This window comes from Athene noctua, chromosome 2 (genome assembly GCF_965140245.1).
Source record: "Athene noctua chromosome 2, bAthNoc1.hap1.1, whole genome shotgun sequence".
In the NCBI taxonomy this organism is placed as follows: domain Eukaryota; kingdom Metazoa; phylum Chordata; class Aves; order Strigiformes; family Strigidae; genus Athene; species Athene noctua.
In genome coordinates this window covers 141,995,841-142,015,846 of record NC_134038.1, presented here as the reverse complement: position 1 = coordinate 142,015,846, position 20,006 = coordinate 141,995,841, and the positions used below count along the sequence as shown (strand labels likewise).

General features: G+C 39.9%; 1 protein-coding gene across 1 annotated transcript in view; it reads left to right on the top strand.

Moving 5' to 3' along the window:
• The window catches only part of RFTN1 (raftlin, lipid raft linker 1), a 101,805-nt gene extending 83,201 nt beyond the window's left edge, over positions 1-18,604 (top strand). The window contains exons 7-10 of the mRNA XM_074898087.1: positions 334-449; positions 11,201-11,304; positions 12,704-12,785; positions 15,880-18,604. Coding sequence (XP_074754188.1) covers positions 334-449; positions 11,201-11,304; positions 12,704-12,785; positions 15,880-16,317 — 740 coding nt within the window. The 3' untranslated portion in view covers positions 16,318-18,604. The remainder of the gene's footprint in view (positions 1-333; positions 450-11,200; positions 11,305-12,703; positions 12,786-15,879) is intronic.
• Positions 18,605-20,006: the final 1,402 nt, after the last annotated feature.

The window sequence follows — 20,006 nt, the reverse complement described above, 5'->3', positions numbered from 1 at the left end:
AAAGTGTGTGTATAACTTCAGGTAGGTGAGCAATACTGCTGAACTGAGGAGTGAATTAATTTTGCCTGCCTAAAATGGAAGAGCTGTGTTTTTTGAGGACAAACTCTGGAATAACATAGTGGACTCTGAGGTTTGCTGTTAGAGAGTAGGATTGCTCTTAAAAATTGCTAGAGATATTAGTCTCGTTAATTTCATAGAGCTGGACTCTTAGAGGAAGGTCTATGCAGATTTTTATTGATATCCTTGGAAGAATTTGTTATTAATGAATTCAAATGCCTCACTACACATCGGGTGCCTTCCATAAAGCTTACAGTTAACTCTCTGTTTTCATAGATTCTTTACATGGTACAATGGATGGAGTATTTCTCTTTGAAGATGTTGCTGTGGAAGACAGTAAAACCATGCAGGGCTATGATGCAATTGTTGTAGAGCAGTGGACTGTCCTGAAGGTATGTGTGCAGTTTTCATTTTATTTTTTTGTAAATCAAAAGACTCCAAGACTGTGAGACAGACTCTCATGTAGTCATCTGTGCTTCAACAGTACCAGACAGGCAACTGAGGTAAAGGGATGCAATGTAACGCCAGTCAACCACACTCTAGGTTTGTACGGTGCACTTTTGATCTTGATAATCTCTGTACTTTATTGGGGGGGGGGGGGGGTAGGAAATGTGGGTGGTGGTGAGCAATGAAACTCAGGGCTATCTGTCCCAAAAATACAGATGTCTGCTAGATTAACTGTAAAGAGGATCTCCATTGGTTGTCAGGGCAACATGATCACACGAGTCACTGTAGCATCGCAGTTCTAAAGAAAGCGGTCCTTTAGGTAGGCTTAGCTGCAGTAGGAATATACAGATAACTGCATTTGCTTCGTTCTAACCTGACCTTCTTCATATGCGGAAAGAGCTGTATATTCTGGATAGGTCCCTATAAACTAACCATGTGTGTCCTAGATTGCCTTTTCATTGATCCAAGTGCACACTCAGGTCAGAAGAAACACTGTTTAGATCAGATCAGTCAATACCGATCTTCACAGTGAATCTGATACACAGATAGGTATTTGAAAAGCTGGGCTTAAAATTCTTTGTGACTTGAAGCAAAAAGATCATGGGGGAAAAGAAGATAGTGTTATGTAACTCTTAGAAGGTTTTTTTTCTGTTTTATTTGATTACTCGTCTGCCAGAAATAGATGTTATGTATCTATAAAGGCAATACCTGATCTTTTCACTTGGAATATATCATAAATAGTGTAAAATCCTAAGACAGACAAGCAAGGCACACACATGCCAAAAGGGTGGATTAAGGGAAAATGGGACAGATGCTCGACTAAATGTGTAAAATTCCAGGAGACTAGGATTAAGAGTTTTGTTATTAGATAATTACTTCGTAGTGCAGCAAGAAATGGCTAGAAACTTCTTGAAGAACAGTGTAATGCATTAATGGCAGCTTTTCTTGTGCTAATGTGCATCTGAACAAATGATTCCTATAATGTATTTAATTTTATTCCAGTTATTACAGACCTGACTGTGAGTTATTGTTCATTTTTAGGGTCAAACTGTGGTGTTACCACTCAGGAGCAAAGTTTTGGGATAATGACAGATGGTTCCCTGAGTGCATTAGGTCAGTGCTGATCAAGAAGGCAAACGTTAAGAGGCATTAATGTTAACCATATGTTAAAAACTGTTAGGAGAGGAATAGAGGGTGAACCAGCAAGCATATGCTACTACATACTGCTGTAAAAGCCGCAGTTTGCGCCTTGTTTCAGAAGGTTGTGTTAGCACTGTCATTGTTCAAAGAGCAGAGCAGTGAGGATGATCAGTGATATAGCCAGCTTCCATATTAGGAAGACTTTAATGCTGTGTCCTTTCAGCCTGGAAAAGAGAAGGGTTGCAGAGAATGTGATAGGTAGAGGTCTCCTAAATCATGGGAGGCATGTAAATAGGGATTGACTGCCATCTCTTCCACTATAAGAACTAAGGACTGTCAAATGGCACTAGTTGGAACCAGGTGAAAAGCAGACAAAAAGGAGATCTTTCAGGGAATTCTTTATGGAGCAGGCAACAGATCTGGAGAATGCTGCGGGTTCAAGAAGTTTAGATGGGTTCAGGTGGAAGTGATACTGGTTTTTGCTCCGCCTTATCCATCTCTGTGTACATACAAGCATTTTAATTCAGATGAGGACTGCATTTTGAGGAACCTCTGATATTCCTCACTTAATATGCCTCTCCTAACATCACAGAATGGTCTCATATTGCACAAACTGGATTCCTTTCCATATAAACTTAAGCCAGACATGCTGAGAGGAAGTACACAAAACATTTGCAGCAGGTATCCTACACGCTTGCCCTGAGATATATATATAGATATATATATAGATATATTTATAAAACTCTTCCTTAGCCGTCAGTTATAGCCATGTTGGAGACAGCTTTCTGAGTTAAATGGATTCTTGGTGTGAACCAGTTTGGCTATTAAACAACCAGTGAAAAGTCCTCTGTCTCAGTAGGATATTGCAACAGATTTATGAATAATGGCCCTATTCACCTCTTTGAGGTTTGCTCTGTGTGGACACAAGAAAGTTTATATCAAGCTACATGACAAGGACAGCATCTGGTAACAGGGATCCTGTGATGGCAGAGTGGTGACCAAAACACTAGGACACAGCAGAAGAGTATCTACTAGAAGGGCCTCTTGAAGCATTAGAGCCCTGGTAGGTGGAGTATCATTTGCCTTCAATTCTAGCAATTCCATACTGGAGACACAGCTGGTCAACAGATTAAGGAATCAACCTCCCAGTGCCATCTGGTGTGTCACGAGATGCTGTACGGCTGCACACCATGTCTGTGTGAGGGCTAATATGGAGAGTGTCTTGTTCCATAAGATATAAGATTCAATATGTGCAGTTTCAGAAAATGACATATACACAGCTTGTCGATATGATCAGATTGTTCTCTGCTTAATTTAAAATTTGGATGCTGGGTGTTCTCTGCAGTTTTGCTCTTTTGAGATCAAGTGCCCCTCTTCTGGGGACATTATGAACATGTTACCCACAAGCCAAAAGTGGAAGAATACAGAGAAGAAAAGGCCTGCTGTAGGAAGGAGGTTGAGGCACTGGGGAACTCTTGCAAAGGTCTTGCTCATTTAGCGGAAGAGCACAACTGACCACCTATGTTTTCTTCTCCTGACATTTAAATAACTGCCTGGATATTTCATGCCTCCTGCTTTCTGAGACTTAATAGGCAGAGGTAGGTAAAGTCATCAAATGAAAGAAGGACTAGAAGCCTGTGGATCTGTAGGCACTTGCCCAGTGTTGTGCCCAGAAGACCAAGCCATGTCTCTGTTACACACCATTGGAATTCACCTTTATTTACTGTAAACGTGGAATAATGCAGTGGCAGAGGAAGGGATTGTAAAACGGGATGTAGAGGGAAGGAGACGGAGTTCAGTAGTGACAGATGATGTCCGAAAGCCAGTAAAGGCTTTGTTTCTGTTATAAGTACTTCAAAGTATATTTATCACAGAGATAATTATGGAGTAGTGGAATGACTCATTAATGTAGACTTTCTTATTTTTTTGGTATAGATTCAGCTCTGATCTAGATTAACCTTTTCCGTTTGTCGTTTTTGTTTGTACCAAGGCAGTGGAAGAAGCCCTGATGGGTAGCATGAGATAAATGTGTGTAATAGATCCTGATTTTAAATTTGTATCAGCTTTGATTATCTGGGTAAGCTATGGACTTGTTCAGATGTGGTCTGAACTGAATGTAAATGTATTGTGCTGTATCCCAATTAAGGAGAAGAAACAAACAGAAGAATCTCAGCCACAACAAAAGAAAGCTGTTTTAAAAAGGAAAACATGTAGCATGTATCGATGCCCTTAGTAATAAAAAGAGAACCTTTCTAAATGAAAAGGTGAAGTTTTGCTGTTTAACCATAAAGGCAAAAGAGAGGGATTGGCACACCTCTTAGCAGAGAAAGTGCTGCGTTTTTAATTGCTAAGGCTAATAGAGAAAACAAGCTGAACAGTGTGATGCACTTGGTATGTGTGTAAAATGTCAGTTTGTAGAGGATGTAAAGCTCGCAGCTGTCACAGTATGTGGTCCCGCCAAGCCAAGCAGCAGACAGGATGTAATAGCTCTGAGTAATTTAACTCTTTCTTCTCAAAGTAGAGCTGTGGGATCCCCTGCAAATGACCACAGGACGTCTAATGACAAAATGCTGCTCTCTTCCTTATCACTTTAACTCTAAAAATGTCAGGGCATGTTAGTTCCACTGCAGCCTCTGAGATCTAGCCCTAAAACTTGTTTGATGCTTTTAATTCTGCTTGTGTAGGCAAATATGGATAGACAGTTCTGATTAATCGGAGCCTGCATGATTTCCCTCTCCCCAACTCTAATCTGTCACCTTTTCTTCCCCATTGCCCAAGACAAAATAACTAATACTGTCTGTAAAATTGCATGCTGTTACATTTATTTTAGATTTCTGCATTGTTCTGCTTCTAAAGCCTTGTTCATTTTGAAAATATTGTCCTTAATTTACAGGTATTTGCTCATTGAAAATCTTCAGCTGGTGATTCATCACTTCTTTATTTTCTGCTATACCATATCTTTGGTGTACTGACATGAATTAAAATCTCAAATACATCATGGTGTTGTGATTTCCCTAACAGAATTGAATGGGGTCAGTGTCTGCTGTAGGACATGATAAACCTTTTAAAGTGCGACATATCAAAAGATTTTAAAAATGATCTCTGCTGAGCCTAAGTTGCAAGTTGCCTTAATGTAAGCCTTGAAACAAATTGTCTGGAAATGAGGATTTGATTTGTCTGTAAATCTGATTTGGGTCATATGTCGTTTAAGCTATGTTCTGCTGTCTCTGGCCATGGGAGGAAGGCATGACCAGGTCAGCAAAGCAGCTGATGATGATGGGCATGAAAAGCACTTGTGCTCATGACCCTCTTTATCACCCAAAGGACATATATGTTGCCTGGGCATAATATTTCAGCTTGCCCCTTGTTGCATTTTAAGAAAAGCTGAACAAAAACCTTCAAGAGCCTGTTATCTTGAAAAGGTTTTTATAATTCTTGTTTCATTCTTTTATATCAGATACAAAAGCAGCATATATACATATATATTTGTCTACTGAACTCTATACAGGATGAAAATCTACAGGCTAATATTTCTTTGGTTTTGTTGATAAATTTAATAATAAAATCTAGCAATAGGAACTTGTAACTTTCCTGATACTATTTGTGGCCCTGGCAGTATTGAATGTCTAACAATATGAACACTTCTTCCACGTGGGTAAAGGGTACTTGAAGTAAACAGGCAGAAAAGCACAGGATTTAAAACAGTATGAATAAAAATGTTCACTTCCTGTCTGTCACAGTTTGCTTAGGTTTGTGACAAGACCTGCTCACCCATAAAATCTTTCAGGAAAAAGTGAGCATACCAGATCTAAACTTTCCACTTAAGAACAAGCTGTGAAAAAGTATTTCAGTCCTCTTACACACTTTCTGAAAAACCACACAGGGCACAAGTCATGTTTCTTTTTACCAGGAGGTCACCTTTGGGCAGACGGTAGTGCCCTGGCTAATGCACCTCTTTGAGCCTATGCTGCTGCCAGGCAGGTTTGGGAGGGGCCTCAGTATTTTCAGGGGCAAGAAAAACAGGTGCAGGGACCCCGTGAATCTCCTACACAGCCTGCACATAAATGAAGGGCAGTGCCAACGTTTGCTCTCCTGCTGCCTGAACCGGTGGCAGTAGAGGGTCTGTGCTTCAGCTGCATTTATCTCATGGAAGTAGATTATTAGTTCCATAATGGTGGGAGTGGTGCACAAAGCCATTTTGCAAATGCCAAGTTTTGTTTTGAGAATAAATTATAACCAAAGGAAATTATGTTGGGGAAGCTGCATGGAGATGATTAAGCTGTGTGTGGTAAGGCCCCCTGGAGTATACCTGTTCTCAGGTAGAGTTTTTCTGTGTTGGGTTTTTTTCCCCAGAACAGTTGATGACCAAACAGTGAGATCAATGCTCACCTTAAGGTACAGTGCACAACTGTTGCAGGAATTGTGAAACTAAAAATGCCAGAGTTATTTAAGAAAATGTACTGATAGATTACATGTTTCTTGTGCTCCATGGCCAATTACATGGTGTTGTCCTATCATGTGTGCGTTGCCTGTGCAATGGTAAGTTTGACACATTTCATAAGATGCTTCTATGCTTGCTTTGTGGAGAACCCTCCATGTCAACACGTTCACCTTGTGCCGCTTTTGCTACCTATCACGTGCTTCTATAAACACAACATTGTGTTGCTGTGCAAATGGGCTTCTGTGTTACAGGTGCAGGCAGTATCAGGAGCACTCAGATATTTTCATTAGTTTATACATATGCTAGAAAGTAGGTTTGCATCCACAAAAGTGATGGAGAGAAGTGGGCTTTGTGGGCACAGGAGGGGTTTTTGGCTGTTTTTTTTTAAATTTTAGCCTAGATGTGGAGACAGATGTGAATGCTACTCAGCAGCCTCTGTGTGTATTGAAATGGTGACTGGATACATCTGAATCACAGAACTGTCTTAACAGGATGCTACCCCATAGAGTATTACAGACTTACAGTCTCAAAAATATTTCACAGTGCATGAATTCACATATATTAAGTAATCATAAATAACTCTAAATTACATATGCCCAGAATCATGAGCAAAAAGCCTGTCTGTGGATTTATTACTTTTTGTTCTATTAACTTTCCACTAAGGTCTCAATTTGGCAGCCACTCTATGTTGGTCAGTGACCCATCTGCTGCCAGAAGCCACTGGTGGTTTCTAAGATTGCAGGAGCTGTCCCACACCCCTGCGCTTTACAGCTAATGGATGTGTGGTGAGCGTCTGCTAGCGAGGTGCTGTGGTGTATTACACATGGAAATTCAGGAGCACCTCAATACTAGAGGAGCATAGTTCAACTTTTAGTACTGAAACACTTGTGAAGTTTCTCTTTTGCTTCCAATAAGTGTTTTTAATGGATCGATAATATTATATTGTTAGCAGAAATTACCTTTTGGACGAAGTCTGAAAGGGAAAAGGCAAATAATTCACAAATTTAGAGCTTGGATTTAGTCACCTTGTTGTCTGTTAGGGCAAACATAAAACATTTGCAGCACGCTTTTACCAGGTTATTCTCACACAGCCCATGTATTCAATTTATCTCATTTTATTCGTCTTTTCCACTGAAGCGCAAGTCATGTCTTCACCACTTCCTCTTCCTCCCTTCAGTGCCTTAGCAGAAAACTCTGGCTTTGGCAGTGGTGGGTACTGGTAACCAGCCCCAGCTGGGGGTGTACGTTGCCTCCCTCATGGGTTCTCCCCTTTATTTTTTTCATAAGGAACTGGGTTTGAACGTGCTGCCCATTTTCCTCACCAAACAGTAGGTTACACTTTAAAAGCAACTCATGTTTTTTATTTCCCATCCTCTTTGCCATCTGTCTGTAGATCTTAGTATGCAGTCTGTTAGGATTTGCTGATAAAGATTTTATTAAGGTTTATTTAATGTGATTTTCAATCTTCCACTCTTTAATCCATGTTGGAAAAAATATTAAATAGTGACGATCCATAGCTGCCTTTTAACTAAATCGCATTCACTTAACCCAGGAAAGAATGATTTCTAAAGAACTTCTGTCTCACAGGAGCTTAGTAGTTGTCTTGTTTATTATCTTGCTGTGGTTAAAATTGCGGCAGTAGGGGGGAAAAAGAAAAGAAAAATTGTTAACGCAGTTGTTTGTGTGGCTTGCCCTAGATATTATTGTTACAATTTTTTTATAATTTTTTTTCTAATGAGCAGCAAATGTGAAAGGAGAAAATGCTGAAAACAGTACAACTATAAATAAAATTAATTCTTTTCATGTGATGCAAGTCACAGGAAAAACCTAGCTCAATATGCTCTGGCTTCTTGACACTCAAGGTGTGATCAGAGATTACTTATCATCCACAGGAGAGTGGGAAGCAAGTTAATTAAAATTTTCCACCCTTTCACTGAATGAAATGTCTCCCAGTTTGAGATGCGTTATTTGAACACTTTTTTTTTCAGTAGGGCTCTGGCACGTACTTTCTACTTCTGCTGGCGTTGAAATCCAATATTTGCTAGGTAGAAAGAGCATTGCAATTTTATCTTACGGAACTGTATGTTTGAAAATTTATTTCTATTGTCTCAAATAATAGTAGATAAAATAATTTTAATTATTAAATATAAAACAAATACAGGATGACTCTTTTCCTCTGCACCCATCCCTCAGTGTATTGTTTGTTTAGCATCATTTTTGCTTTGGAAAGCATTTAATATGACACCAATTAAAGGTCTGTACAACCGTGATCCTGCTGGCACACAAATTCCAGTCTTGGGTTAAGATTACAACCAATGATTCAGGGGGGGGAGGGAGAGGGAGAAATCATTTCTTGTAGTCTTAAAGAAAGCTTCAATTACCTGTATTTGCAAGTTATGAGCTTAAAGCCCATATGAATTACACCTGTTTATTCAGGAGTGACTTCTTTCTTTTGTCTATCATCTTCAAACGCAGCCAATTATTAGGAGTAGTTTATTTCCCTGGGGACCTGGGGAAGAGGTGCGGTGTCTGCCTCCAGCAAAGCGTCATGCAGAGGCGGAGAGAGCTTGTTAAAGAGCATGCGGAGCTCGGAGGAGGTGTGCACCTCTGCATAATGTATACGTTTCCTTCCTCCAAACTGCCTAGCACAGAGATTGTGGTGTCTCGTACCAGCACATATGAAAAGTAAGAGGTCACCTTTTTGTAACAGTTGTACAGCACTCTTTCGACAGAGTTTTTTACATTTCCACATTCTTCTTAAAAATTTTCTTTAAGCCCACTTCACTTTAATTTAACCTTAAATTTATTTTCCGATAACTTTACACTTTTCAATGTGCTTACCAGCTCTTTTCCTTTTTGCACCATTGGGGTTGTGAAATACAGCATCATCTGCTGCAGATGAATGCTTAATCCTGACAGGTCAGACAAGTCCAAAGCCAGCCTTGTCTCGCCACTCAGAGCCTGCAGGGACAGTGGGCTGTGGCAGGAGTGATGGCGCGTCCCTGAAACAATTTGGCTTCTGCAGCAGCCAAATGAGCTCTGCGTGGTATTGATGTCCTTCCTCATTGCTGTAATCTCCCTCTGATTTTTGACGTTTATTGCGCATTCTGATGCAAGGAGAAGGCTCTCCTTGCTAATTGCCAACCTTAGGCAATGAATTCAAAACAGAAATCCTCTTTGCAACATAAGATGTGGCTTGGGGCACAAACAAGTCCTCTGTGCCAGTCTTTCCTGACCTGCTAGTCTTCCGCCCTCAAAATGAGTGAGCTCCTTCTGTTTGTTCCTCTGCAGAACACTGTTTGATGGAAGGAATGTTTTGGTCAGATCATTTTATGTGTTCTTCCAGGTACCTCGTGGTGGGCTTATGATGGTGGATGCTCTGACCTTATTCTTAATGCTCATGTTGAATATTTTTATTTTTGGAAGACGTTGTTGACCAGTCTCATAAATCTCAATATGTTACTGTGTTTTCTTGAGATGTTAGCTCTTAAAGGCATGTAGATATGTCGTAATTTTTGCATTGCCTTTAGACCCTCTATTTTAAGAACTGGAAAGAAGGCAGAAATATCCATCTTATGGAGGGAAATGGGAGTCTGAGGAGACTCTGAATCTACCACAATCACAGCTGTGGGATAAGTCCTGTTCACTTCAGAGGACATGAGTCAAAGGCTGCGCATTATTGCTCCCTTCTTGCAGGGCATCTCTTTCCTCTCCTGGAGTTAGCAATTCTGGTCTGTACACAATGGTGTTGTATAGTAGCCGTATCTCTGCAAGCCCCTGAATGCCTCTGTACTGAAATCAGAAGATATGTTAGTAGAGTGTTCTTTTGCATGCACTTTCTGGAGTAGCTTTTTAAAACGTTCTCCTTTTTAAATAAGAATGATACAGCTTCTTCAGCTATTTGCATTTGCAGTCATGATCAGGTTTTTAATAGGTATAGTCAGGCAGTCATTCAGTTATAAAGATATCAAGTGACCTAAATTGCATTCCTTAGAAGAAAGGAATAGCTGAGGTTGGAATTCACTAAAATACCTTGAAATAAGTACAGCAGGATTTGGATTAGTTTTGATCAAATGACTATTTTATTACTGTGGAATAAATGGATTTTTTTGAGCTGCAAAACTGCTGTGCCTTACCCAGTGTTAAGAATTGGCAGTTAAAGCTCCTTGCGTGCACATGAAACAGTGTAAGTAAGTGCCTGAGCTTTCTGGCAAATATAATTGTCATTCCAATGGAATATAGTTATATTTGTAGAGAGTAGTAGTTACCATTTGCCTGCTTTGTGTTTATTAAAATTAAAAGCTAGTAAATATGCTCTAGCATCTATTTGTTAGATTACTGGAAGTCTTGGCAATTAGACACCTCACTGGAGCAATCTTTGTTGAAACCACCAGTGGTTCTTTCTGTGTGAATTACAGGGTCTGCCATTTAGTATAAAGAGAATTAGCAAGGCTCGGCTGGGTAGATCTGCACTGGAGCCAGACTTCTGTACTGAAAGGCAGTGCTTTGGTCTCGCCCACAGATTTCCTGATTCAGAATAACAAGGAAGCGATGCGTATTTGGGGGTGATAAAAGGAATAGATCTGTACTTACATGTTATTTTTGTTGTTGTTGTTGGCTGTTTTGCTCTTGATCCATCATGGCAAAGTAACTAGACTGATTTCAGTACAGATTTTCAAGGATTTACACTAGCATAGACACACATTCCGAGCAAAGTAATGTCTTTTTTTTAAACTACTGGAATATCTTTTTGCTTAGGGGGAGATAATTGATAAAATACAGTGAATTTGTGCTGTTCAGATCTGGAATCATCTAAAGCTAGATGGATGACTCAGGCAGTGTAAAAACAAGATCACAGATGTTTACCATTTTAAACAAACTCAATTTAACAGTTTGCGATGTACAGGCAATTGGTCCTGTGTCTTATGTTTTTGAACGTTTTCCTTCCTGCCTAGCTGAACGTGCGGAATGACCCACTTCAGTACAAAAACCCTTTCTCCCTCCCAGAAAATCCACACGCATATTTTTTTCTTGTAGTTTGGTTGGGTTTTTTGTGTGTCAAACTGAATGTCACAATCCAAGTGGTGCCACTGACTGTTGATTGTTCTTTCCTAGGGAGTTGAAGTGCAGACAGATTACGTTCCGCTGCTGAATTCCCTTGCCGTGTACGGCTGGCAGCTGACGTGTGTGCTTCCTACTCCAATTGTGAAGACAAACAGGTAGGACAGGGTGGGTGCTGTCTTTTGGCCAGGGAAGTTGCTGTATGAGCACCGTAGTCTGTACAAGCAATGCTCTGTGCAGTCAGCGTGGATTTCCTTGCACACACACAGTGGCTGCCCTTGCAGACCCCACTGCAGCTGTTCTCTGGGTTTTCTGAGCATCACAAGCCACATGTGGCAGGAAGCACGTATCTGGTGGGCAAAATACTGCAAGGTGGCAGTATGATTTCTGCATGAATTTTCTGGATATTGCCTGCCTCTCTGTAAACTTGACTGTAAGAATTCCTGCTCTGGATCTTCCAGTATCTCCTCTTAGAGCAAAGACAAAACATGTGATAATGTTTGGAGTGAGATGTTGCCTATCTGAAGAAAAGCAATTTTATTCTTAATCATTGTCTGTCTAATGCTGCTGTTACACACAGTCTAGCTGAGCAGAACCGTGTGACATTGGTGTGTATCATTACTCTAGTAGCCTTGTTTGCATATATAATCATTCTGTGGTCTACTTCACTATTGTTAATATTCTGAGTTTTTAAATATAAACGCAAATCACTTAAAAATATTCTTAATAACTGTGGTGAAAAAAAATCATCCAGCTTGTTAATCATGAAGATGGTGCTTTCTGAATTTTCGCTGGTCAGGAATATATTTATATACATATACACCAATAAAATCGGCTATGATTTTTTATCTTAAAAGAGTAAAAATATGCCCAGTTCTTTATGAGATCTAGATGAAGACTACTCCTACACATAAAAACCTAAAAAGTAAAGGCCATCTGTGCTGAGGAAAAAATGATATTTAAGTTTTTCTTATACATTTAAATATAGGCATGAATAGAAAATCACAATTATGATTTATAAGCCTTGTCTCTTAAAGGTATATATGGTTTTCTTCTAGCTTTCTGTATCCCATTTATAAGTTCAGTAACACAGGTCAGGTTGACAGTGCAGAAGGACACACACAGTCTAACTGCTGGTGGCATGTGGTTGTGCCTCCTGCCATGCCGCAGACCTGTAGGGACCACCCAGCCCGTTCCGGATCCGTGCCCAGGAGGGAGGGGGCACTCCAGTGTCACTGTGACACAGGCACTGGGGCGCTTGGGTTTCTTGATTTTTGTTCCAAACAGTTTATTCTGTGTTTACACACTAATGCTAAAACATTCAGCAAAAGTATGTCACAGGCTGACAGCCTCTGTCAGGCAGAACAGTTGCTCTTTTTTCCCCAAAAAATACCAGGCTGCTCAAAGACACTGGAGACAGGCAGTGTTTAGGTCATTCTTAATTTTGTTCTTCTTTGACCTGCAGAAGTAAATTACTTCTGAGATGGATTTTTGCTTTGAATGATGCTGGATGTGAATTTAATTCGTTCTCAGGAGTGTGCATTTGTTTCTTTTCAGGGAGGGGAATTTATCTACAAAGCAAATTGTATTTCTTCAGAGACCTTCTTTGCCCCAGAAAGCAAAGAAAAGAGAATCTAAGGTAAATAACCTTGAGTCCTTGTTTATTTGTTTTTTGGTAGTGGTATTTTAATATTGTAATTGATTTCCCGTAGAAGTAAAAATGGCCTATTCGATGTTTCTGTAATACGGTAGCAAGACACAAGGAATTGAACTGTTCAAATGAAAGAAACAAAAATTGCTCAAATGATGTTAAAACTCTTTATATTTCATTTTCTGTTGAACGCATGGCAGCAGAAGAGACGTAGATTTCCCTTTAGATAAACCGGGTATTTTCTCTCAACTATTGCCAGTCTTTTTGGTTTAAATTGCTTTCTCTTTCTTGCTCTGTATTTTGGTAGAGCCTAACACAATGTAGGCCTGATCTTAGCTTGTGTTTCTATCTATTGTGTGAAAGTTAAGCGATTCTGCTAGAATTTAACAAAAAAAAAAAAAAAAGCCTCCCAAATTCAGCTAAATTATCTGAGAAGGTAGCTGACAGCTAATGATGTATGTATGTGGATACACATATGTATTTGCATTCGCATTTTTAAATGTGTTGCTGTGGGAATCCCTTCCCAAACCTGTCATACTCTACAGCTGGGAGGGAAATACAGGGACGGGAAACTGGGAAAGTGCTAACCTTCCTATAATACTCAAATTTGCCTTGCCCTTTCAGTATGCAGAGGGGTCAGAAAAGCCAGGTAAAGTATGGAAAAGATCTCTGAAACCATGTGATGAAAAGTTTGCTAATTAATACAGCCTCATTTTTATTTAGCTCTGTGGAGTTACGTGAGTGCTGGCCAGCCAAATGTCACCTGAAGGAGCAGTGTGTGTGAGGCCCTGCAGAAGCTGACCTAGAGTAGGAGACTGGAAATGCTAAGCAGAGCTGAGCACTAGGAGCATTCTACCCAGCATTTTAGATAATTAAAGATAGTTTTAATCTATAAAGCCCTCACTGTTTTGAAGCCTGGTTCTGTGAAAGTAATCTTTTAGATATGGTGGAGACCAGGAGAGAGTCTGAACTGACCGAAGTAGGAGAGGACTGCTGGGAACACAGCTGTGATTTAGGATTTACCCTCTCTCATTAGTGAAGCCGGACCCCAGAGCATTCTGTGAATGTGTTATAAAGCTCATCTTTCTAGTTTTTTCTTTTTGTTTTCAGGTGAGTAAAGGGATAAAGGTTGGAGTGCCTGTATTTGGTCGTTCTTTTCTTACCACTGTGTGTGGTTTTAATGGAAGGGGTGGGAACCTCTAAGTGATTGTCTTCAGATAGAGAAATTAGTATGATACTGATTTCTTGTATTATGATAACAAATGCATACCATCCAGATGACTTAAAACTTTGTTTAAATTTTTTCATTCGGAGATATAAAAACGTATTTAACAACATCTGGTTGACAAAACAAAGGATTTACTCATTGGCAGTGTTAAAGATACAGACATATTTGAGGGCAAAAATCACTACAGCACATTTTCGTACCAGAGGTCAAGGAGAAATGGGGTACATTGATTGTAGTTATATAAAGAATATAAGACTGGTTCAACATCTGTAAGTGGTTGTTGTAAATCACATCAGAGATGCCAAACCCAGCATTTGCTTCACTTGCTGAATATTCTGCAGGTATAATGTCATAGGTTCTCAGGGTTTTTTTAACTTGTGATACAGTATGTCTAAAATCTTTATAGATAACCCCTCAGAGAAGTGAAGTAGGCTGATAAGATTAAAAGGACATTGCAGTGTTGGAAACTGATTCATCCTATCTATGCACACCAACCAAAGGCTGTTTAGTTTAGCCAGAGGAGCAGAAAAGGAAACATGCAAGCAGTGGTACAATTTACTTTTCCGTAAGACAGAAGTACTCTTATTAGTGCAATATTCAGTCAGCGATAAGGTAATCGTGTTCATTCACTTCACACAAAAGGGATGCTTATTTCAGCAGAAACTGGCTGTATGTATTTCTGTGAAATATAGTATAAATACCTGACTTGGTATACATACATTTGCACGTACACACAGAGTCTCCTACAGTTTGATCTTTAACACATTTAGGGCCCTGATCTTACCTTCTGTCAAAGCTTTGTGTTAAAGGGGAGCTTTGAGTTCCCAGTGCTTCTGCAAATTAAAGAGGAAAATATTCAAGTGTCTCTGAATTTTAAACAGTTGAGCTGTAGAATAGAGATGTTATCTTTCCTCTTTCTCTAAACTGTAGTGATATTTAAGTGAAAGATAGCTTCCTCTAAGTAAGACCAAGAAGAATCTAAGAAGAATCTTGTGAAAGCAAGGTTGGGGTTTTTTTTCCCCTTTTTGTTGTACTTTAAGTTCTGTCTAGCAGAAGGAAAGAACATTGCTCCATATTTGAAATCTAATAAACTGAATGGGTTTTGAATGACCTTTTGTTTAAGGAATAAATAGCTGGATCAAAAATTTATGAACACAAGTCTTTCTTTTGACCAACTTTGGCACAGACCTGGTTGCTCTGGCAAAATGGCTTTTGGACCACGGTTGAATTTCCTCAATGTCCTGATGAGATTATTTACACAATCCAAACATCAGCCCCTAACCCATCCCTGAGTTCCATCAGCATGAACACTGCTGACAAAATGGTTGTGCACATTCACATGGACATAGCAAATGTGTAGGGTGGCTCAGCAGTGGCATGAAACATGGCCTGGCTTTCCTTGGAAAGTCCATTTAGTTCAGAGTATTTTACTGTTTGGGTATAGTCTTGGGTATGATGTTAGTTCTGCTGTTAACCTGGTGAAAAACATTGGAATAACACCATAGGATTTCTTCCTCTGTCTGCACTTGTGCAGCTTTGCATAGTCTTACTTTGCACAGAGTGCAGGTTGGGTGCCAGGGTGCTGTAGGCCTCAACAGTGACACAGCGTGTGGAGAGGAACCCACTAGGCATTTGAAACAGCAGAAGCAGAATGCATCAGTCTCTTTTCTCCGGGTAAATACATGTTGGCGCAAATGATCTTAAGCCGTCTGTTTTAGTCATGCAGGTTTCTTTCATCTTAGGTTGTTTTGGTTAAACTAGTCTTTGAATTAAATAAATAATAAAAACATTTCTACTCAGGATAGTAAATGTCCATGTGAGATTCTCTTTAACATTTGGATCTTTTAATTGCAGTTTCACTGGAGGTTCTCCAAAGAAGACATGCACAATAAACAAATGAAGAAATCCACAAAGGCTAAATTAAGTACTAGAGAGAAGCAAATGGCAGAGGAGAAGCAGGAGTCTGAGGTCACAGAGAACACAAGAAACTTAGAAGCACAAATCTCAACATCAGCCAAGCCTGATCCAGAACAGCAGCTGGATGATGTCATAGACTTGGGAGATGAGGTAGCTGGGACCAACGACAGAGGTACCCATCATGACGGAGCGTCAGAAGAAACAAGTCCTGCCAGTTACGATACTGATGACAATGATGCGCAGGTTTGCCTCAGCCAGAGTACATCTGGCTGCTGTGCGGATCAGGTAACAGAGGGGGGAGACTGTGCTCCAGTATCGGACGGCTGCAACGGCAGCGATGGGGCAGGGCTGGACGCGGACTGCTCCTGTGAGTAAGACCTACATTTGAAGAATCCTGTGAGTTGCTGATACTTTGCCAAGACAAAAGAACAGATTCTGCTAATCAGCATTGCTAACTCCATTGCTCAATTCAGTATTTCTTTGGCATTGTACTTACTTTGCTCCTTAGCACACTGATATCTTGATGTTTTAAGTAACTGCAGGGCCTGGGCTTTTTAACCTACAGAAACCTTAGTTTACAGAGTGGGAAATGCCCTACACTATCTCCTAGAGCTACACTTCAAAAAGTAGGAACAGAAAACATACTCGGGTTTTTCTAGGTTTGTATCTAGGTCAGGGCAAACATTCCACTTGGTCAGATTTTACTCTATAATACTTTCTCGTTCACGTATCTTTGCTGGAGAAGTTATTGTGCCATATGTTATTTTGTCATTAAGTTTGTAGTGTCATGAAAATGGTATTTGGGCTTAAACAGGCTGAAATTGGAAAGCTTAGGTAAGATGTCTGATATCTGTATTTATCTCGAATAGCATACTTATTGATGATTCTCTCTTCTGGATTTTATTAACTCTTGCAGATTTAAGCAATAAGCAAATCACATACCTATTTTAGGCACACTGGGTAAAAAACCCCCTGGTAAATTTGTGTGAGGCAGATTATTCTGATCTAAAATGCAGTTTCCTATTTGCTCACCTTCCGTGTTCTCTTTGCCAGTCAACAGTTCATCAATAGTTGTGGGGGCTTCAGAAGATAGAAAAACAGGAAACAAAAAAAGCAGGTAAAACATACTTCTTTCAGTGGCTATTTTCATAAAAATTGGAATTAGGTGTTACCTCCTGACCCTTCCAGGTGATTTTGCATCACTTACTCACTGTTAGGTGTTGTGAGAAAGAACTGAAATTATAGACAAATGGTATGGGTCAGTGGCCAACAAATGTCACTAAATAACCTTACAAAATGCAAATACTTTAATAGAGGGGCTTTTTTCTACAAATAACCATATTTTGGGACTGATACTTAATGGGATTCTGTAAAATTGCCAACATTTTAATGTTTGGAGTTACTTTAAAAATATTTACAAGTGAATGTACATGTGTAATATAGTTTCTGTGCCAATGTTCTCCAAGTACTTCAGTATCCTTAAAAATGTAGGAAGTAGTTGTTTCCCTCTTCTTAACCACCTTCATCCCTGTTTAGAAGTGGTCAAATAATCTGTTAAGAAGGTGGGAAATACATTCTAAATTCCCCTGCTTTTAGTTTTTTTAAGCAAGAGCTCTGTAAGCGATTTGCTGGTTTTTTCCCTTGACTGATTTGTGCCCGATAATTTTCCTTAGTCTTCAAATCAAAATGCTGTACAAAGAACTATGTTCTGTATCAAATGTACACCTAGAGTGGTTCAAAAGCATTTTCCACACCTAAAAATTACACAGTTGGCAGAACATTTCAGAGAAGGGAAAAATCATACCACTGTGAATATTCATCTAATTGGGACAGCAGCACTCAAGTTTAAACCATTCGATTTCACACACACAAAGCACGGTGATAGTTTTTTCATTGATTAAAGAGTTTTTTATTTTGAATTCAGTGGTTTAAGTGGAGGACTATAAGTAACTTCAGTTTCTGGTGGTATTTTTCAATTATTTCATTCTGTTTCTTGAGATTAGACTGGAGTTTCAATAGCCTCAAAAATAGGTTGTTTCAGTTGTTCTACTTAAATACAAGGTCTCTGTTCTGTACAGTTATAAGTACCTGTTTGCATATTTTATTAGCATAAGATCCTTCTACTGATGGTTTCTATTTCAAGGACTAGCTTTGTATTAATCTTGTTTAAAAAGTCACTATATTTAATGAACATTAGAAAGTGTTGCAGTAGAAAGAACTCTCCAAATATTTCTGAACAGAAAGCATTTATTGGATTGCAATTTGACCTTGTTTAACTGGATCTCAGCTTCTTACAAAACTAAAGAGAAATAAAGGTCGTGTGGAGATTTCTCATTTGTGGTACTTGCACAACTGCCGATAATTTGTCCCCAAAAGGAGAAACTTGATGTCTCTAAGTGGTGATGAGGGGAAGCTCCTTACTACCGAATTAGCAGTAACCAGTGCTAGAGAACTGCCTACTTGGTTTTTCGTGTGACAGAGCATGTAAAGGTCTGTGAGGAAATTGCACTTCTTTAAGTGAAAGCTTGATATAAAACTTTGTTCCTGTAATGCCAACTTGTTCCTGCATTACAGTTCCTGTAATGCAGCTTAGGGTTGGGAAGATTCGAAGAGAACTTCAATGTTTTTTCAGTTTAAAAAGGGGAAACGGGTTTGGTTTTGTACCCACTTAATTCCAACTTGTGACTTTGAATTACTCTGAGTTAGTTCAGCTGTCTGGAGTTGTGCATGTGCTTTCACTGTGCCCCATCTCAAGTAAGCTGAGAGAGAGCTTAAATCTCCTTGTAGACAGATGATACAGATGCGCTGAGGGCTGGGGAGAGCGGACATGGGGTACAGCAGCTGTTACATGCATTTTATCACAGCTGCCTTTGCCGTTTGGGGCTTGAAAAAGCAAGACCACTAGAGCAGTCAAAGAAGTGAAAGCAAGCGGTCATCACCTTAGTTGAAGCCTAAATGGAGAAGAGAAAGAGCTAGGCCAGAGTTTAATTCCTGTATCTGAAAACCTGACCAATGTGGAGAAATACGCCAGCAGTGGAGACACCGTATGTGGGAGAGGCTGAAATAGGAGTTTGGCTGCAGAGGTACAATCTTCCTCAATCTTCCACTCGAGGGGGGAGGGCAGGCTCCATACCAACTTCTCACCTGGAGAAGCCACAGATACTCTGAGGCAGCAGCTCAGAGCAGCATCCCCACCAGAAGGTGGAGAGGGAGGCCAGGCCCTTTCCTTTCCCACAAAAAGCCACCATTTTAAGCCCAACCTATTCTTTTCCCCAAACTAGGCAGAACCTCCCAGTAAGGATGCAAACTAATCTTACCATTCCTCTCTTGGAAGGGAAGGAGACACCAGTGAGTATTGCCGGCATAGCTGGGGAAGCAGCTGATGGGTTGTGCTACCATGTGTCACCGATGCTGGCTGGTGACAGTGAAGCACAACAGCACGCACAAGTGGCACTTTGGTGTATTTTAACATAAATTTATTAGAGCAACAAAACTCACGCGTGTAGACCAGTCCCAAGAGTTACCTGTCTTTGAGGGAGGAGCACGCAGGATGCTCTGTAGGGAGGTTACACATGCTGGTGTTTAGAGCAAGTGGTCATCTGAGCAAGACAGCAATTGTTAAATGGGATGAGTTGGAAAGAGAAAATCCATTTTAGACAAGTGAAGAAATGTCAAAGGCTGAATGAAGATGGCAAAGAAGAGCAGCTGAATTAAATGAAGGATGGAAAAGGGAGTTTATATTGAAACAACAGTGAGGGGCTAGGGTAGAGGGGTAGAACTAACATGGGTAGGAAGTCCAAAATGTTGAAGCATCATAATGGAAATAGTTTACATGTAGAGTTTAGAGGGGGTTAAATGAACAAATGATTTGACTGACACTTCATCTTGTGTAATTTCTTTGATTATTGGATTAGCGCACTTGAAAACAGTATGATTGAAATAGCTCAAAGTAGCTTTAACATAGGCATGGAAATGAAGCTAAGTACAAAATAATATACTTTTTTTTCCCTAATTTGGCTCCTCTATCAGCCTCAGTTTCTGAAGTGAGCAGGGGAAGGGTTCTG